The sequence below is a fragment of the Kryptolebias marmoratus genome, linkage group LG2 (assembly GCF_001649575.2).
Source record: "Kryptolebias marmoratus isolate JLee-2015 linkage group LG2, ASM164957v2, whole genome shotgun sequence".
NCBI lineage: Eukaryota > Metazoa > Chordata > Actinopteri > Cyprinodontiformes > Rivulidae > Kryptolebias > Kryptolebias marmoratus.
This window is the reverse complement of record NC_051431.1, coordinates 28,609,325-28,627,403: the sequence shown is the minus strand read 5'-3', so window position 1 is coordinate 28,627,403 and position 18,079 is coordinate 28,609,325. Positions and strand designations below refer to the sequence as shown.

At 42.3% G+C, this 18,079-nt stretch overlaps 1 protein-coding gene across 5 annotated transcripts in view; it reads left to right on the top strand.

Moving 5' to 3' along the window:
• Positions 1 to 18,079, top strand: part of sgsm2 (small G protein signaling modulator 2) — a 141,496-nt gene that overhangs the window by 108,239 nt on the left and 15,178 nt on the right. For all 5 annotated transcript variants that reach the window (XM_037980658.1, XM_037980656.1, XM_037980657.1 and 2 more), the window contains 5 exons: positions 3,468 to 3,642; positions 4,903 to 4,967; positions 6,146 to 6,291; positions 17,114 to 17,242; positions 17,329 to 17,511. In XM_037980658.1, the coding sequence (XP_037836586.1) occupies positions 3,468 to 3,642; positions 4,903 to 4,967; positions 6,146 to 6,291; positions 17,114 to 17,242; positions 17,329 to 17,511 (698 nt within the window). The remainder of the gene's footprint in view (positions 1 to 3,467; positions 3,643 to 4,902; positions 4,968 to 6,145; positions 6,292 to 17,113; positions 17,243 to 17,328; positions 17,512 to 18,079) is intronic.

The following is an 18,079-nucleotide window of genomic DNA, read 5'->3' as shown; positions in this document are numbered from 1 at the left end:
TCACTGGGTGGCCACATAGCCTCTCATGTGCATTGTTTTATGTTAGATAACAGTCTTAAAAAAAATCCTGCTTGTTTCACTCCATGTCCTCTAAAACCTGGTCAGTTGTACAGCATTCATTATCAAAGATCCACAATGTTCTGCGATGTAATGTATGATCGGTGATGTACATCACATCCAGTGAGATTCTAATAAGATTTAAGTTCCACACCACCTTCACCTAATTACTGAGAGCTGCTGTAAGCAGATAAAAGCCATTTTAAACTGATAGACTTTTTCTAATAAAGCTCAACAACTGATTACATTTTATTTGTATAGTTGAGATGAAGGTTGAGCTAGGACCATTGTAAAGCTGAGAATGGTGACTCTGTTGCAGATATCACCAAACATGCAGTTAACATATCAGCCGCTGATCCACTCCCCCTTCTGCTGAACTGCTCTCTCTCTGGGCCAGTTCAGTCCAGTTGGCGGGGATCCTGTGAAAACTACTTGGAACACGCCTCCTCAGAAGAACAACCCTGCTTCCTGAACAGCGTCACAGAACATTGTGGCCACACACCTTTGCCACATATTTCTTTCACAGATTCCAGAGTTTCATCGAATACTCATCAAAGGCTAATTTTCATTTATATATTTGCAGCTCTGACCATCGACAGATGTTGATAGAACTACTTTTCTATCAACCTTTTCTTGTTGAAGTCAGTAGGACACTGTTTACAAAAGCTGCCATGTTATGGAAGGGTGGAAATCTTTAGGCACCTTGTGATTTGATTATGATTCAGAGGGCTGCAATGCTTCATGCATTCATAATCACACTTCAAACAAAATCCTAAGCATAGAATCTCTCAGACCTAAATAAAAACGAAATATTTAGCTCTACATTTTACTGTAAAACAGTTTTTGTTCTAACAAAATTTTAGGAACTAAATGAACTAGAGTCAAAATGTTGAGTACATACTCATGGATTATATGGCAATAGACCACATGCTAGAGCTATTTTTTGTCAGTGTTTCCAGGACTTTGTTGTCGGTTCTGTTGTAGAGTGTGGCAATGGCTGTGTTACTTGATGTTCTGTCGTGGCTTCAAAGAGGGCAACATAAAGTATTGTCTCACTAGCCTGCGTCTGTTGGAGAGTAGTTGGTGATTCAAAATTGCAAGAAATAAAAAGGCTTTCACCTACAGTCTCACTGAATTCTGGGTGTTTGTGAACAAGTGATTAGCTAGCCATGCAGCTGTGTTTGACTTGGCCAGTTTTTTAAATAACGGTCTATTTTCATGTTCACAGCTTGGAAAATTCTGCTCTAAGCTGTATACATTGTGTTGTTGCCTACCTCCACACACATCATACCATGCTGCAAACATTTCAAGACATTCTGGAGACTCCCTTGGGAATGCTGTTCTCCGACTAGTCGCCAGTAGTCACAGTGAAATACTACCTTTAAAAGTGGTAACAACCACCAGCAGTTTTTTCTCCTCTTTCAGGTAGAAACATGTAAACAACTTGCATATAGTATGGCTCTTGTAAACATCATTTTCCCCTTTAACCTTATAGTAGCCAAAGTACTTCTAAACACTAGCTTTCAATGCAGAAAGTACTGCTTACTTCACATCTCTTTTGTGTGGGTGTCATAAACAGTCCAGATACAGGATTTCAGCACTTCAGAATTCCACCTTTTGCAGGATGTTATTAATATTAAATAATGAGCATTTTTTCACATTTTGAAATTGTTTCTACATTGTTCATATTCACATTGTGATGCATCAAATTTTAGTTTATTACCCACACTCCTAATGTTGTATTTTTGGAACCAGACTTTATGCGGTAACAATGTGGGGCTCTAAGTCCTGCCTACCTTCCCACATACAATCATGGTGCCACCTTACCCTTTTAAGCATGAAATAACTAATTACAGCTAAACATGTTAGAAAATGAATATATAATATTTAAAACCCCACCAGAGGTGCATTTTTTTTATTTTACCAACAACAATATCCAATTTAGTTACATTAAGGGGGCTGAACTTAAAACTTGTACTGGAACCAGCCAACAGGGAACCTGGTCCCAATCCTGCTTCAAGTTCATGGTTCATGTCAGAGGTCTATCAATATTCAGTCTTTGGCTGTGTCTGCTGTCAGGTTATAGGAGGGCTCTTGGAGCATGACTCAGCACTGTTGAGTTTACAGAATGGCCAAATATTGCTTTATCTGTTTTTAATATTATTATTATTATTATTTTATTATTATTATTATTATTATTGTTTGACCTAACTTTGAGTTCTTTCATTTTTCACTGGCAATATGCTTGACAATTCTTTGCATGGAGAAAATGCACCCAGTTCATTGTTTTTTCTTTATTTCTCTGTAAAGAATGAGTCTGTGTTTCTGTGGATTTGTGATGGAAAATCCTCTCCCGTTCTCTTTCCTTTTTTTTTTATGTTTTTGTTTTTCCTCTTGCCTCTTCGGTTGTTTCTCCTCTGTTGTTCACTGTGATGCTGTTCACTGTAATTCTTCACTAACCCCACCACCCCACCCTCTCCTCACCCCCCACCCCTCCACCCCTCTCATTATGGTCCTGTGGGGTTCCGCAGTAGTAGAGATGTGGAGTCCTTGTGTGAGCGGGGTTGGATTTCTGAACCCTTTAACAGCTGTAGGTCATGTTTAGTCTTAAAGTGGAGGAAGGAGGCCAAATGTTGGTCTTGCTCCAGAATTTTTTTCTGTTTGCTGTATTTTTTTCACTATTATTATTTTTTTGTTATTAATTGTTTTTGGTGGTGGTGGGGAGGGTAGGGGGTTATTGAACAACCAAAGCGCATCTTCATATTTATGACTGGTCATCAGCTCCAACCTGAAGAATTAAGGTGAAGAGCATTTATTTGATGTTGAAGTTTCTCTTATTTTTTTCCCTTCCTCTTTGTATGCCTTCTTACTTGTGTCCATTTGGTTTGATTTCTTCTGGTATGATTTCTTTTGTTGTCTCGTCCTTTTTCTGGCTTTATGCATCCTGCACGGTTTGAGTGTGAGCCTTGCCCCCCACCCACCCTTACTGTCCACTCCTCCATCCGCTCCTCTGCAGCTCTGCTGTCTCCTCTGCCTCCTCTCTGAGTGAGTTGCTGTTAACCAGCATGGATTCCTGCATCCCTCTCTGCCTGTCTTTCCTACAGAACCGTTCCTCCTTCCCACCTTTCCACTTTTTGTTTCCTCTCCACACCAGTTTTTTATCTCTCACTTGAGTGTAAAACTTTCATCCATCTGCTCATTTCTTACTGTTGTAACACTCCAAAATACATGGCAAAATGTATTTATGGTTGAGCTGAGGGACCGACGTCATAATATGTAAGGCATGGAACCAACCAGAGTGAAGTGGACTTAAAGTCTTTTAAAATGAGAGTGTGATTACAAGAGAATGGGAGCATCCATTTTGTCTCAGACATCTCCCTGTCTTCTCACTTTCAACCGCTCTGATTTAGACCACGGGGAGATGATGGAGATGCAAGGTTTTGGAGGCAGCCCGTTGTCGTGGCAACAGGCCGAAGGAACCACTCACGAGCCCCTGTGCCAGTCCTGCTCCACGGCCGGTAGCAACACGTCATTTGACTACACCGCTGGCTGTACCTGCATACATCAGTCCTCTGACATCCACACGTATGCTCTCAAACTACAACTTTCCAATTTTTCCTGCACCTGTTGAAAATGTGACACTGCAGAAAGGGGTCAGGGGTTTCCGGGAGGACAGCAACATATTAAAACTGCAAAAGATTAACACTTCCTATCTCATTCTTTATTTTCAGACTCAAAAAACTTTATTTTTATCATGTTATACTCAAAATACATGAACTATCAAAACTTGTGCAAAGGAAACAGAGATTAAACCTCAAGATAACAAAAGTTACGTGAAAAAAATACAAGAAGCTGAAGGAAACATATTGTCTGCCGCCTATGATTCCAGATGTTTAAACTGAAATCATCCCATGTTGAGAAGGGACATAGTTATGGCTATTTTGGTCGAACCTAGTAAATGATGCTATACATAGTCCCATGTGATATTGTGAGATCCTGTGAGCTGTCTTAGTGCTGACAGTATATCATAGGGATGACTGTCAGCAATTACAACACAAAACTGAGCTCAGTATTTGTAAAACTCACTCAGTTGTAGTCATCTTTGTGTTGGATAATGTCAATTAGCATTACCAGCAATCTTGAATTGTGTAACTCCAAACGTTAATCACCTGTAGATGTACAGGCAGTGATTACTTTTTAAAGATACATTAGATGTGATTGTTAGAGCCAAAGTGAATGTTTTATTTTGTTTATTTGTTCTGGTGGCACAGGTGTTCAAGTTTTTTTTGCACCCCAGGTGATTGCTTGTGGGCGTGATCGTATGTTATTTATTGGGATACAGGCATACCCAGGAAGTGGTTGGGTGAGGGGTTTTGCAAACTTTTCTGTTGATCGTCTGTCTTAGGCGTCGTCATTTTAGACCAATAATTTAAAAGTCATTTTGCATCATTCGTGTATTTTTTTAAGTTGAAAATAATTATGAAGACACAAGTGGGGCTCATCGTGGCGTATTGGAGACGCGTCACAGTTTTAAAACCTACCCAGCCAGTAGCGGCTAAGTTAATGGGTCGAAGTCGCTACAGTGATTACACACTTAATTTGACCATAACAATGATTTCAAGAGACTCTTGAAATCATGTAGTGTAGTGTTTATCTACTGAAGATGTAGTTTCATAGTACTTTTTTTAATGTATTGACTCAATGGTGGTGCTTGACCATGTAATAATTTTTAAATCACGCAACACACTTTAAACTATGTAACTTTTTAAGTTAGATTTAAGTCAGATATCTTTACTGAGACACAAGTGGATAACAAATGTTTTGTGTTTACTTACTTCCTACCAGTATTCCACTTAAGATGCTTTGCCAAAACATGAAGAGACAGATCGTTTCCAGAGCTTTCTATGGATGTAAGTACACCAGGTTCTATCTGTTAATGGCAAACTTTTAACCCTCCAGTGGCCTTCGGGTCAAATTGACCCGAAGATACAAGGACTTCTTTACTGCTCTCTGTCTCTCTCTCTTTTGAGGGCTTCAGAAGGGTTCAGCCAAATTCTCGCACAAGTTAAGGATGTCTCTAAGCTCCTACCATGCTAAATTTTAACTCTATATCTGCAAAATTATTTGAGTCATAGACATTTTTGTTTTGGCTAAGATTAATTTGCTGTGGCAGCCATCTTGAATTAGGCTGAGTTCAAACATTATTCAGTTGTAGTTGTATATCCAGTGATTACTTTCTGAGAGATTCATTCTTTCTATGGAACGCCAGTTTTAAAAGATAAATCTTTTTACTCCAAAAATATATTTTCTTGCAACTTGTAGATTGAGTTGCATTTTTTTTCCTGGCTGTGGGAGTGTCGACACTGGCTTTGTAATAATACACATGGTTGTTTTTTTATTCAGTTGCTTGTGCTTCATGTATCAGTAAACTATATAAAAACAGAAGGCTTTAAGTATAATACAAACAAATTTAAGATATATAACCACATTTACACAACTACAACAACTCTAAATGAGTTAGCCTTCATGTAATGTTTCATCTGGACTGTGTAGCAACTTTCAAACTATATTAGTGCACCTCTGACTTTCAGGCAGGTGTACCATTGACTTTGAAAGTCAATTAAATAATCTAAAACCTAATTTATGGAGGATCAGAAACTCAGAAAGTAATAATTTTGGAGAGTGTAATGAAACATTTTTCTGAATAAATCAATCATGTGTTAAAGGCTAACAGAATGCTTTAATACAATATAAATAAAATATTAATGCACCAGTGAGAGAACTGTTTGATTCAAACATATTTTGTCTATTTTCATTTTTACTATTTTTGTATCATTTCATTGATACAATATGTCAATTGAAAGACATATTCCATTTTTCCCTTTGTTGTCTTATTACATTCATGTTAAGTTTACTCGTGTACTATTTCTGCTTCAGTTTGGTTTTCACAACTAGCATAAAGATTTGTAGTCTTTTATCATTTTGAAAGGTCTGAAAGTAAAACTTACTCATCCTGATGTTACTCTTACTTAACTGCTGTCTGGTCTCAGCTGTGTGTTCATGTGTTTGTGCATCACCTGTCCATCAGGGCTTGCATACTGTCGACACCTGTCCACGGTGCGGACCCACCTGTCAGCTCTGGTCAACCACAACATTGTCCCCCCTGACAAACCCTGCGAGGCGTCTGGAGGGCTCAGCAAAGAGGTGTGGAGCAAGTACCAGAAAGACTACAAGGTGGGTGCAAAAGCTAAACATGCACACCAAAAGCTCCACTAAGGGGAGGTAGGGAGGGCAATGGCCACTGCAATAAATTTTCTGGTCCCCCACTGCCCCCCTTGGCTCTTGACTGTCAAGCTTTGTTTGGTGTGCATTTTTAACTTCTCCTAGCTAACTGAGATTAGTAAAACCTCATAAACATAAAAACAGTGTTTTTGAATAGATTAGATATTATGGATGGTTCTGCATGGCACTGCACTGCCACAGCACCATCCAGTTACAAGGAGTAACAGAATATACACAAATGCATTTAGTTCAAACCTTAGAACACAACATGGATGAATAAAAGCAACAGGTCCAAGTTAAACAAAAGAAATTATGATGCAATATATCAATGTCCTCATATGAGCAAGCAGGCCCTCAGGTAATTATATACATATTATTTTTTTTTAATATGAATTTGAGAGGGGAGAAGACAAGCTTCAATTAGCTGAGTAGTGACTGTGCATTCTCAGTAATATAAAAAAAATAAACAGAAGTAGTCCTCAGAAGGCAAGTCCCTATCTCTCATTTTGCGCACACTACAAACTGCTGGGTTAAAAACAGCCCAATTTGTAACCCAGTGTTCGGTTAAATTTGGACTGAACAGAGTGAGGGTAGGGATGGAGGGATGAATGGGGTAGAAGAGGTTGGCTGAGGGTAATGGGAGAGGGCTTGGAAAGTGAAGAGTCTGCGTGGGGTCCTATCTTCGGGACGCTGTGCGTCTTTTTTCCTGGGCCCACTTAGGATCCCCAAAAGAGTCTCACTTTAAATTGAACTAAGGAGGGAGTGAGCTTGGAATAAATCACTGAGATTATTGCAAATGTATGAGCGGTACACTAGCAATGACCAGCGGACCTAGGATTTGGATTGTTTGATCAGAGATACCCTGACTACACGCGGAGGAGGCTGCTCCTATGCGAAACGAATGAGCGGAATAGTGATCGGGCGATATATCTGACCTCAGTAGGACCTGCTGGAGATGACGAGAAAACCAGAAACGAGAGGATTGGGTAAGTCTGCGCACGAATTACATAATTTCTGGGGAATGAGATCGGCCTTTATTGATGATTCCTACGACTGCCATGCTATCTGAGTGAATGAGAATAGACTTTTTGACCATTCATGGCCCCAAAGAATCGCTGCGATGATGATGGGGTAAAGTTTGAAAAGTGCGGAAGACAGTGAGACTGAGATGTTCTGGAGAGACGTGAGCTCTTGCGGCCACCTGTCTGCGAACCACTTGCCTCTGTAATAACCGCCGAAACCGATAGAAGGAGCTGCGTCTGTGTAAAGTTGGATGTCATCGGGGTGAGTGAGAAGATCGTTATAAAGATGAAAGAAAATGATGCCAGAGACGCGTTTCCATTTTGCAGGAATGACCGAGGACGAGAGACCGAAAAGAGAAGGGATGCTGGCTGCTTTTGACAGAAGATGAGAAATGAAGGATTTGCCCTGTGGAATGGTACAAATGGCATAGTTCAGATGACCAAGAAGTGAAAGCAGTTGTTGTTTAGAACATCTATCGGTGAGCAGGAAGTTCAACAGCAATAGAGTGATTCGATTAATTTTCTCGGATGGTAAGGACGCTTGGAAGGCTGAAGAATCGAGAGTGATGCCTAAGAACTCTAACGAGGAGCTGGGACCGATAGTTTTCTCTTCTGAAAGTGGAACGCCTAGCTCTGAGAAAACTTTGGTTAGAGCGCATAGCATGTGATGAGGAGGAGAAGATGGGGGGGGGTCACTATCAGGAAGTCATCGAGAAGGTGGATTAAGTGAAGGAGCTTGTAGTTATTGATGAGGATCCAACATAGGGCTTCTGATAGGGAATCGAAAATTTTGGGGCTGCTGCGACAGCCGAATGTGAGGCGGACGGCAAAGTAAAAGGCTCCTTTCCATAATACGCCAAAGAAGCGCCAGAATTCGGGGCAAATGGGAAGAACTTTGAACGCGCTGATGATGTCGGCTTTAGAGAGCCAGGCGCCTGGCCCTGCTAAACGAATGATTTTAATGGCATGATCGATGGTTGCATATTGCATGGAGAAATCGGGGAATGGGATAATGCTGTTTATACTAGGAACATGGGAGCCTTGAGGACCTGACAAATCAATAATTAACCTTTTCGATGCCAATGGGGCTGATGCGAAAAACAGGAAAGGGGGGCTTAGAAAAAGGACCTATCATGAACCCTTCTTTAACTTCTTTAGCTAAAAGTGAGTCAACTGTGTCGGGGTCTGAGAGAGCGGACCGGAGATTGTGACATTGATATGTGGAGTCTGGAATAATGTCTATGCCCGAGTGGGAACCGTGGGTGAAACCGTTAACAAGAAAGTTGACGAACTCCCTATCAGGGTGAAGTTTAAGAGCAGCAGTTAGGGCTTTCACCAGGACTGGAGTGGAGAGATGGTGGCCTGATCAATCTGCAGAGGAGGTGGGATTGTGGGGGCAGGAGTTTCTTGCGTGGGCGCCGCCGCAGAAGAAACAGGCATGCAGCATCCTGCAGCTGGAACTTGAGCAGCCGAGATCATTAAAATTATTACATATCATCCTGCCTCCTTGGTACAGGACGGGGCGGCCCCTTTTGTCAATGCCCGTGTGAGTTAGGGATTTGACCGAAGGACGGGTGTCATGGGAGCTTGGGATAATACGAGGAGGAGGGGCAGTGGAGGACAGACGATTGGAGATGGAAGAAATACGGGATGACGGACAAACACAGAGGGGGATGACGGATGTACAGGCTGTGGCTGGATGAGATGGAGCTCCGCAAAGATTACAGGAAAGAGATGTGCGGGTGGCGAAAATGCAACAGTGTAATTTAGAATCGAGGGATCCCCAGTACGTACCCTAATTGAATTGTTGTAAGCGACCTGCTGCTTGGTCAGCGAAAAGAATGTGGTATTGATAAAAACCGGTGCCTCCAAATCGGAGAGCCATGTCGAGAATTATAGAAAGATAGTCGTCTAGTTTGAATCTGCGATCTGGAAATACTGCGCAAATAGTGTCTCTGAACAAAGAAAATGCAAGGGCGAATTCGGTGGGCGTGAGGTCTTTGGAACGAGGACCTAGAGGATTGCATAACTGCATGGGACCCTGGTTAGTGTGTAGTACCCTAGTCTGGCTGAAACAAACAAGGGATGGCTGGAGAAGGAGTGCTAGATCTACGTAATTACCGTTTAGGATTTGCTGGCGTAACGACGGAGAGACGGGAGAGGGACGTTGAGCGGATGAGGAGGGCTGGACGGGAGGAGCTGCGGTTGGAAGACTGTAAGGGTTATTAATGTGAGGAAAATAATTTGACAGAGTGGGAGGGGGAAGTAAGAGGTTTGAAAGAGAGGTGGTGGAGTGGAAAAGGTTAGATGAAGAAATGGGGGGAACCCCTGGAGCGATTGGCTGGACTGAACTCACTGGTGCTTAAAAAGAAACGGGGGCTAGAATGGATTGAGAGGCAGAAGAAAGAGTGGAGGAAGGGGTGGGGGGTGGAGGGATGAATGAGCCTGTGGAATTTGAGAAGTCAGCGAAGACAGAGACGAAATAGCGGTAGATAGGAGCTGAGACAGGTCTGCTACGGAGGGTGCGGCCGTTGGTGGTAATACGACCTGGCTCCCACGAGGAGCTGATGCTGTGCGAGGTCTCGCTTTCGTCGGCGGAATGACGTCACCGGAAATGACGGGGAAGGAAGAGGACGCTGAAGAGAAAGCTGGAAGCCTGGGTTGTTCAGATGACAGTGGTGCTGAAGCTAGTGATGTGCTGCTCGACACCTCCTGCTTGACACAGTTTCGAGCCAAATGAAACGGAAGTATCGTGATGCAGTGTTTTAGTGGCTGTCTTAACACGTCAAATATCACGTGACCGCTCCTAAACGACGCCTCGTTCTTTCTGGTGTCTCGAGCTGCTTGTGACACGCAGCTCGTCATGCGCCGATTCGCAGGAATCCCGAGTGGGCGGGTCATGTATTTATTCTCAAGGCTTTAAAATGGGACTGAATATCCACCCAAACTGTGGGTTTTTGGAAAGGTGGACGTGTTTTTGTACAAATTTGAAATAGCAAGATATAGTTAGAGAGAGTCTGAAGTTGAGTGGTTGTGTGCATGGATTTGAGTCTGTGAGAGTCTGAGTTTAGACAGCTAGGTTGAGTGATTGTGTGTGATTTTGAGTGTATTTAAAAATATTTGTGAGAATGAATACAAATCTTTGAATGTCACTCAAGCCTCTTCCTATATGAATCACTATCATGACATCATAGCATAAAGTTTTAAGTTCTCAGATATTATTAAATGAAAATAATAATTCACGGAATAATAATGAGATTTACAGTCCAACAGAACAAGGTGTCACTATTGTTAAAAAAGATCATGTTTATTGTAACATCTTCCTTTCAGTTTTTAAAAACAAAAACACAGGTTTCGTTGGAGAACATGAGCTTTAATGAAAATGGTATTAATGAAACAAACTCGTGATTTAAATAAAATTATCAATTTTATTCACGTCAATTGTAATACATAAAAACAACCACCAGATGTCGCTATTTTAGGGTGTCTCGAGTGCTTCGACACAATAGGCCATTTTCTGAGCAACTGTCTCAAAGTGGTTCAGAGATTCAGGAAGCCTCGGTTTCACCATCACTAGCTGAAGCTTGTTGAGAACCTGAGGACGAAAGCAAATGGAAAAGTCTTAATTTGTTGTCCGAACGGCTGAAAGGAATTCCTTTGTCTCTCAAGGAGCGTTGGAGGAAAGTGACTGTCCAGGACTACAAAAGTTGGCGTGTTGAGAGATCTGAAGAGGACCGCTGAGATGTAGGCGGGTTTACGTTCTGAGGTTGAGAGGCTCGGGAATGGCGCTGAGATCCGGGAGAGCGAGTTTGGTGATCACGGCAACAACGCGGTCCGCGGCTGCGGGGTTGAGATGGAGTTGAAGGAGGGGGATGAACCGTGGTCGGACGGAAAACTGCTGGAGAAGAATGAGGCTGGGTTTGAGGATTGAAGATCACGAAGCCCAAGCATTTGGAGCTTGAGACTTGTCTCGTAACGGCAGGAGGGGAGTTTTTTTGCAGCAGGTGGAGAGTTGAAGAGGTTGTCCGAGTCGGAAGGGTTGAACTGGAGAGACAGGGCGTCTTCCATGGTGAGTAGATTCTTGATGAACCAATTTTTTTAGTGTGAAGTGACGAACGCAACGTTGGCGAAATGTAACAGGCAGGGATGAAAAGCGAGCGGGGCATAAATAGGTTACTTGGAAAATTAGAGTGGTTTGGGGCTTGGGCCTGCTCCCGAACCTAAGTTAACATATTAACTCCATTTCATGTGTTAGGACGGCTCAGTCAAAGTCCAGACCTAAATCCAACTGACAATCTGTGGCAAGACTTAAACTGCTGTTCACAGATGCTCCATCTATTCTGACTGAGCTGCAGCTGTTTTGCAAAGAGGAATGGGCAAAATTGTAAATCTTTAGATGTGTGAGCTGGTAAAGACAAACCCCAAATGACCTGCAGCTGGAACTGCAGTGAAAAGTGGTTCTACAAAGTACTGACTCAGGGGGTCTGAATGCCAATGCGCACCACATTTTGCAGATTTTTATTTGTAAATAAAAATAAAATCCATGGATCATTTTTCTTCCACTTCACAATTTGCAGCGTTTCACAGCACGAGGTGAAACGCTGCTTGAAGGAAGCCAAGGATAGCTACAGGAGGAAGGTGGAATGGAAGCTAAAGGAGAACAGCATGGGGGGGGGGGGTCTGGGAAGGTGTGAAAACCATCACAGGCCACAATATCAAGACCAGAGTTGTGGGGGAACAGTGGAGAAGGCGAACAAGATGAACGACTTCTTCAACCGGTTTAACCGGCCTGTGCACCCCCCACCCTCTCCCTCTCTCTCACTGTATCCATCTCTTCCTCTTGTCTGAACACACCCTCCACCAGCTACCACAGTGGCCTCCTCCTCCTCCCCATCATCAACCACAACACAGACTCCATTCTTCACTGCGGACCAGGTCAGAGATCAACTGAGGAGGCTTCACCCCAGGAAAGCAGCAGGGCCTGACAGAGTATGTCCTCGAATGCTGAAGGCCTGTGCTGCAGAACTGAGTGAGCCGATCCAGCATCTCTTTCACCTCAGCCTGCAGGTGGGGATAGTGCCTACCCTCTGGAGGACATCGTGCATTGTTCCAGTTCCGAAAAAGAACCGGCTAAGCGAGTTGAATGACTTCCAACCGGTGGCACTCACTTCCCATCTAATGAAAACGCTGGAGAGGCTCTTCCTCTGTCTCCTCAGACCCCAGCTGCAACATGCCCAGGATGGTCTGCAGTTCGCGTACCAGGCAAGTGTTGGTGTGGAAGACGCAATCATCTAACTGCTACACCGAGCCCACTCGCACCTAGATAAGGAGAATGGCACAGTGAGGATTCTGTTTATAGACTTCTCAAGTGCTCTCAACACCATCCAGCCCCTTATGCTTAAGGATAAACTGAATAGGATGCGTGTGGATCCTTGCCTGGTCACCTGGATCTCCAGCTACCTCACGGACAGGCCACAGTATGTCAGGCTGAAGGACATCACGTCTGACTCTCTGATCAGCAGCACTGGAGCACCCCAGGGCACGGTGCTGGCCCCTCTTCTCTTCACCCTGTACACTGCAGACTTCTGCTACAACTCAGAGCTGTGTCATGTTCAGAAGTTCACTGATGATACAGCCATAGGGGTGCATCAGGGATGACAGAGTGGAGGAGTATTGGAGCCTGGTGAGGGACTTTGCCGCCTGGTGTCACAGGAATCATCTGCAGCTCAACACCTCAAAGACTAAGAAGCTGGTAATTGACTTTGGGAGGTCCAGACCAAAGTCACAATCAGTTCTGATTGAGGGAGATGAGGTGGACGCTGTGGATTCCTACAAGTACCTTGGGCTGTGGCTGGACAGCAAGCTGGACTGGATGTGTAACATTGACCACCTGTACAGGAAGGGACAGAGCAGGCTGTACTTTCTAAGGAGGCTACAGTCCTTCAACATCTCCAGGAAACCTCTATGGATGTTCTACCAGTCCGTGGTCACAAGTGTCCTGTTCTACACTGTGGTGGCTGGAGGGGCAGCATATCCAAGAAGGACACGTACAGGCTGGACAAACTGATCAGGCAGGCTAGCTCTGTGGTTGGCACAAAGCTGGACTCTCTGGTGACAGTGGCAGAGAAGAGGACTTTGAAGAAACTGCTGGACATTATGGATAATGCCAGTCATCCTCTACACACTGTCATCAGCCACCAGAAGAGCCTGTTCAGTGACAGACTGCTCCTTCCCAAGTGCAGGACCAACAAACTTAAAAACTCTTTTGTCCCGCATGCCATCAGGCTGTACAACTTCTCCTCGGGGGGGTGGAGGGGTCACAGGAGGATAGGGGATGGAATGATGAGTAGGAACCACCCGGTAACCCAAACAAACAGTTAGCTTGCAACCTGATCACCACAACATACAACTGGACTTTATGTGTAATGTACAGTTCAAAGTGCAATAACAATGTGCAATACCCCTCCTACAGGACTCATTCTTTCTTTCTTTATTTTTTTAGCCTCTATTTTATATGTTCTTTATATTTATGTAGCGTTCTACCGCTGTACTGTATTGATGTATTGGAACCTTAATTTCCCTGAAGGAACCTTCCCAAGGGATTAATAAAGTCTTATTTAATCTAATCTAATTATGCACTACTTTGTGTTGGTCTGTCACATAAAATCTCAGTCATGTCATTTTTTAAGTTTGTAGTTGTCAGAACACAAGTGGTTGTTTATTGAGTATAAATGCCCTTTCAAAGAACTTTAAATGTATGAGAATAAGGTCTCCCTGTTTATCCTGTAGATGCTAATGTTTGAAATATAGTGGAGCTCAGGTGTTGTATCTTGACTTGAATGTCTGTTTTGTTGACAGTTTTGCTCCAGTATATTTACTTGTTATGTTTGGTTCAAGGGAGATTGCTGTGTTTTATGTAAACTGGTGGACTGAAGGTCATTTATTGTTATTTTTTCAGTATATATAATAGAGATGGCAGAAAATACTGGAATAATTATAAAAAAAACTTCGGAAGAAGCATGGGTCTGTATTTCATGGGTTTGCCTTCATGTGAAGTCAGCAACCCCCCACCCCATCCCGCAGTTCACCCTAAACAGAACAGGTAATCAGTCCGTCACAGGATTAGCACAGTGATGGATAACCATTGATGCTCACCTGTCAATCTAACATGCTTATTTTTGGACTGTGGGAGAAAGCCTATGTAAGAAAAAAGAGAAATCCCATGGATGCAAGGAGACAGCATGCAAACTAAACACATAAAGGCTGCAGCTGGGGATCAATCCCAGGACCCTCTTGCTGCAAAAGAACAATACCAACCAATTGTTTTGCTGTGCAGTCTAGCCTTCACAAATGTTAACAATCTTTGACTCTCCTGTGGCCTTCAGGTCAAATTGACCCGACATTACAAGGGCTTCTCTTCCTCTCTTCAGTTATGAGGGTTCAGAAGGGGTAGGTTAGGGTTAACTGTTGGAGATGACATGGAGACCCAAAACTTTGAATAAAAAGTCAAATATTCAGTTTGTGACCAGTGAGCTGCATTTTCCATGGCCAATTTTTGAAAATCTCTGTCTAATTTTGTGTGCTGGGCCAGCAAATCTGTATTTTAGGCCGTGTATGGTTTTTTGCTGACCACCTCCACCCACACCACACCTGCCTCGGCCCATTTTGAACCCTTTTTGGCAGCCACTCCTACATTTATGCTGTACACTTTTGAGATGAAGACAGGCAAAATTGGACCAGTTTTTTTGATAGTTAATATTTATTATTGGCATCATTTTTATATCTGGACATTTGTAGCTATAGCTTCAAATGTTTTCTTTCATAAGGGAAGCTCTTGTGCAGGAGTCAAAATACAGTTCAGAATTATAGAATTCAAAAGTTTTTAAGATGCCTGTGACAGCTCTGTAACTATTTTAAGGGAAAATTTGTTTTGGGACATTTTTCAAACATGTTCAAAATTCAGCTGAGCCTCTGTGGCTCAAGCAAGGAGCTTCAAAAACTCCTCAAATGTTTTGAGATATTTTGGAGACACTCTCGCAAATGTCGTTCACCAACTAGTGTCCAACAGTTGCTGCCCGGTGAGACACTGGCTTTAAACAAGATCAATTACTGACCTAAAGTTCATAAGTGTTTCATAAGTGTCCTAGTCATCTGCCAATAGTGACGTCCTGCAAACTTCAGGAAAACTTAACATTTACATTCCGAAATGATAAAAAGTTTTAGTAAAACATGGGACTGACTCTGGGATATCACAACAGACTGTAATGGAAATGGGAATTCATATCACCGGCCACCTTTCATTCTTGAGTTTTAAACTGAGATCATCTTTTGATGAGAAGGGATGAAGAATGTAACAGTTTTGCTCAAACCTTGTAAATACCATTATGCACAATCTCATGCGATATTGTGAGCTCTCGAGAGATGTGATTGCGCCCAAAGGACGTGTTCAGAACGACTCTCAGCTACTACCACACAAAACATGAGCTCAGTATCTGTAAAATTTACTGAGTTAAAGCCATTTTTGTGTTGGTTAATGTGGTGCCCATTAAGTTGGGGTGACTTCAAAAGTTAATCAGTGGAAGTAGTGATGGGACATCTGAAGCCAGGCTTCGAGGCATGTACCGAGTAAAAGGGGGGCGTGTCCAATGAAGCTCCGCTTCGGAGCTTGTGTCATATTGAGCAAAATCACGTGATCAACAACAAACGAGGCCTCGCATTATATCTGCCGCGTCATTGCTTCATTTTGCGTATCGTTTTTCAAAGTAAAAGCGCTATGAACCCTGCTGCTTCGTGGGTTGTAGTAGGTGGTTTGGTAGCGCGTCAGCAGAGCAGTTTTCATCAGCAGTGGTTGAAATGGAGCCGTCAAAAAAGAGAAAAACCTCTCATATCTGGGATATACATATTTGTAGTATTAAAAACCAGAACTAGAACTCCCAGGAAGAGATGATTTTAAACAAATTCTGTTTTTCAGGAAGCAAGTTTCAAGCTCAAAGTATTCAGAGTCTGCCCCAACAATCACTCAATTCCCAATACACTAAAGTACAACATATGTTCATTGTCAAATAATTACATGACATAAAAGAAAACCCAACACAACCACTGATGGTCAAGGATTAGATTGGCTACAAATCATTTTAATAATTAAAACATGGCAATTAAATATGATTTAATTGATTCTTCTGTTACTAAACATGAGTTTAATGAAAACTTTGTGACAATATTGCATTTACAAATTTTTGAAAGTATGATCCAACGGAGTGACAAAGCTGTTACAGTTTCACCAGCAGATGTCACTAGTGAGTGATGAATGAAGCATCGAGTAATGAACCTTTTTGCAAAGTGTTTGAAAGCTTCATTACTTCATGAGGCTTCATTTGCCCACCACTAATTTTAAGTCTGGAAACACGCGCTGCTCCTGCCATCTCCACCCTCTTCACTCTTTCGCCACTTTAATAAAAAATGTATGTATTTCAGTGAACTGAAGTCTTTTTACAGAGAGCAGTGTGATACCATGAAAGCAATTAAGGCAGCCACTGAAATCACTCATCAGCTCTAACAAAGTCATTATTATTCATTTACACTCTATTCTATGCATCTTTTATCTTCATTAATCTACGTCTTCCACTGTAAGATTCATATTCACTCTTCTTCTCATTCCATTATTGATACATATGGGCGTCTTCTTTCCTGTCATCGTTCTTCTCCTGCTCATGTATAATCTTGGGTCTTTTTTCTTTTGTGTGTGTGTGTAGAACTACAAAGAGCTTGAGCTGCTCAGGCTGGTTTATTACGGAGGAGTACAGCATGACATCAGGAAGGAAGTCTGGCCTTTTCTGCTGGGACACTATAAGTTTGGCACAAGCAAAAAGGAAATGAGCCAGGTATAACACACACACACAGACAAGCTCTTAGAGCCAGTATTAATTTGGAAACCACCTCATAATTTTCCTTTTATTTCTCTGTGAAGATCAATGCAAAGATTAACGAGCGCTACCAGCAGGTGATGCGGGAGTGGAAGGCCTGTGAGGTCATCGTCAAGCAGAGGGAGAAGGAGATGCAGTCGGCCATCTTTGCCAAGCTATCTTCGGGCAGCAGTATAGACAGCCACGTCCTGAGACTTGCACACAGAGACTCCACCCTCAGCAATGAGGTGACACAGCCCATTGCTATCTAAAATACATTTATTTGTCCATTTTTGGTGATTAGTCATTCAGCTTGATTCTAACAGAAAGTATTTTCTTGACGTTTTAAGGCCTATATCATCACCAAGCCATGCGTTGGATCACCAGTACACTGGAAAAACATTTTATCTGTGCTAGTGCTGGGCGATACTGAAAAAAATCCTATATCACGATATGGATAATTTTATATCACGATAACAATATATATCACGGTATACCCAAATTACGTACGTTGTCAGTTATTCTCTGAAAAATATGAAAAAAATAATCTAATTTCTTACTTTTTTCAAGCTTTATTTCGAAGTGACATTTAACTGAACTTTAGCTGCAATGTATATATGTACCTGTTACGACGTAACAGTATCAAATGACAACAGACTCCATTATCTTCGGCAGCTATAGTTTCACTTTTCGCAACTTTCCCCGGCTCTTTTACAACTTGTTTGACCTTGCACTTTTTGGATTGTTAAATATTCTTTTTCGTGTTTCTTCTTTAAGTGATAGAAGAGGTTTGTTGTGTTGGCGTCAGATGAGAAA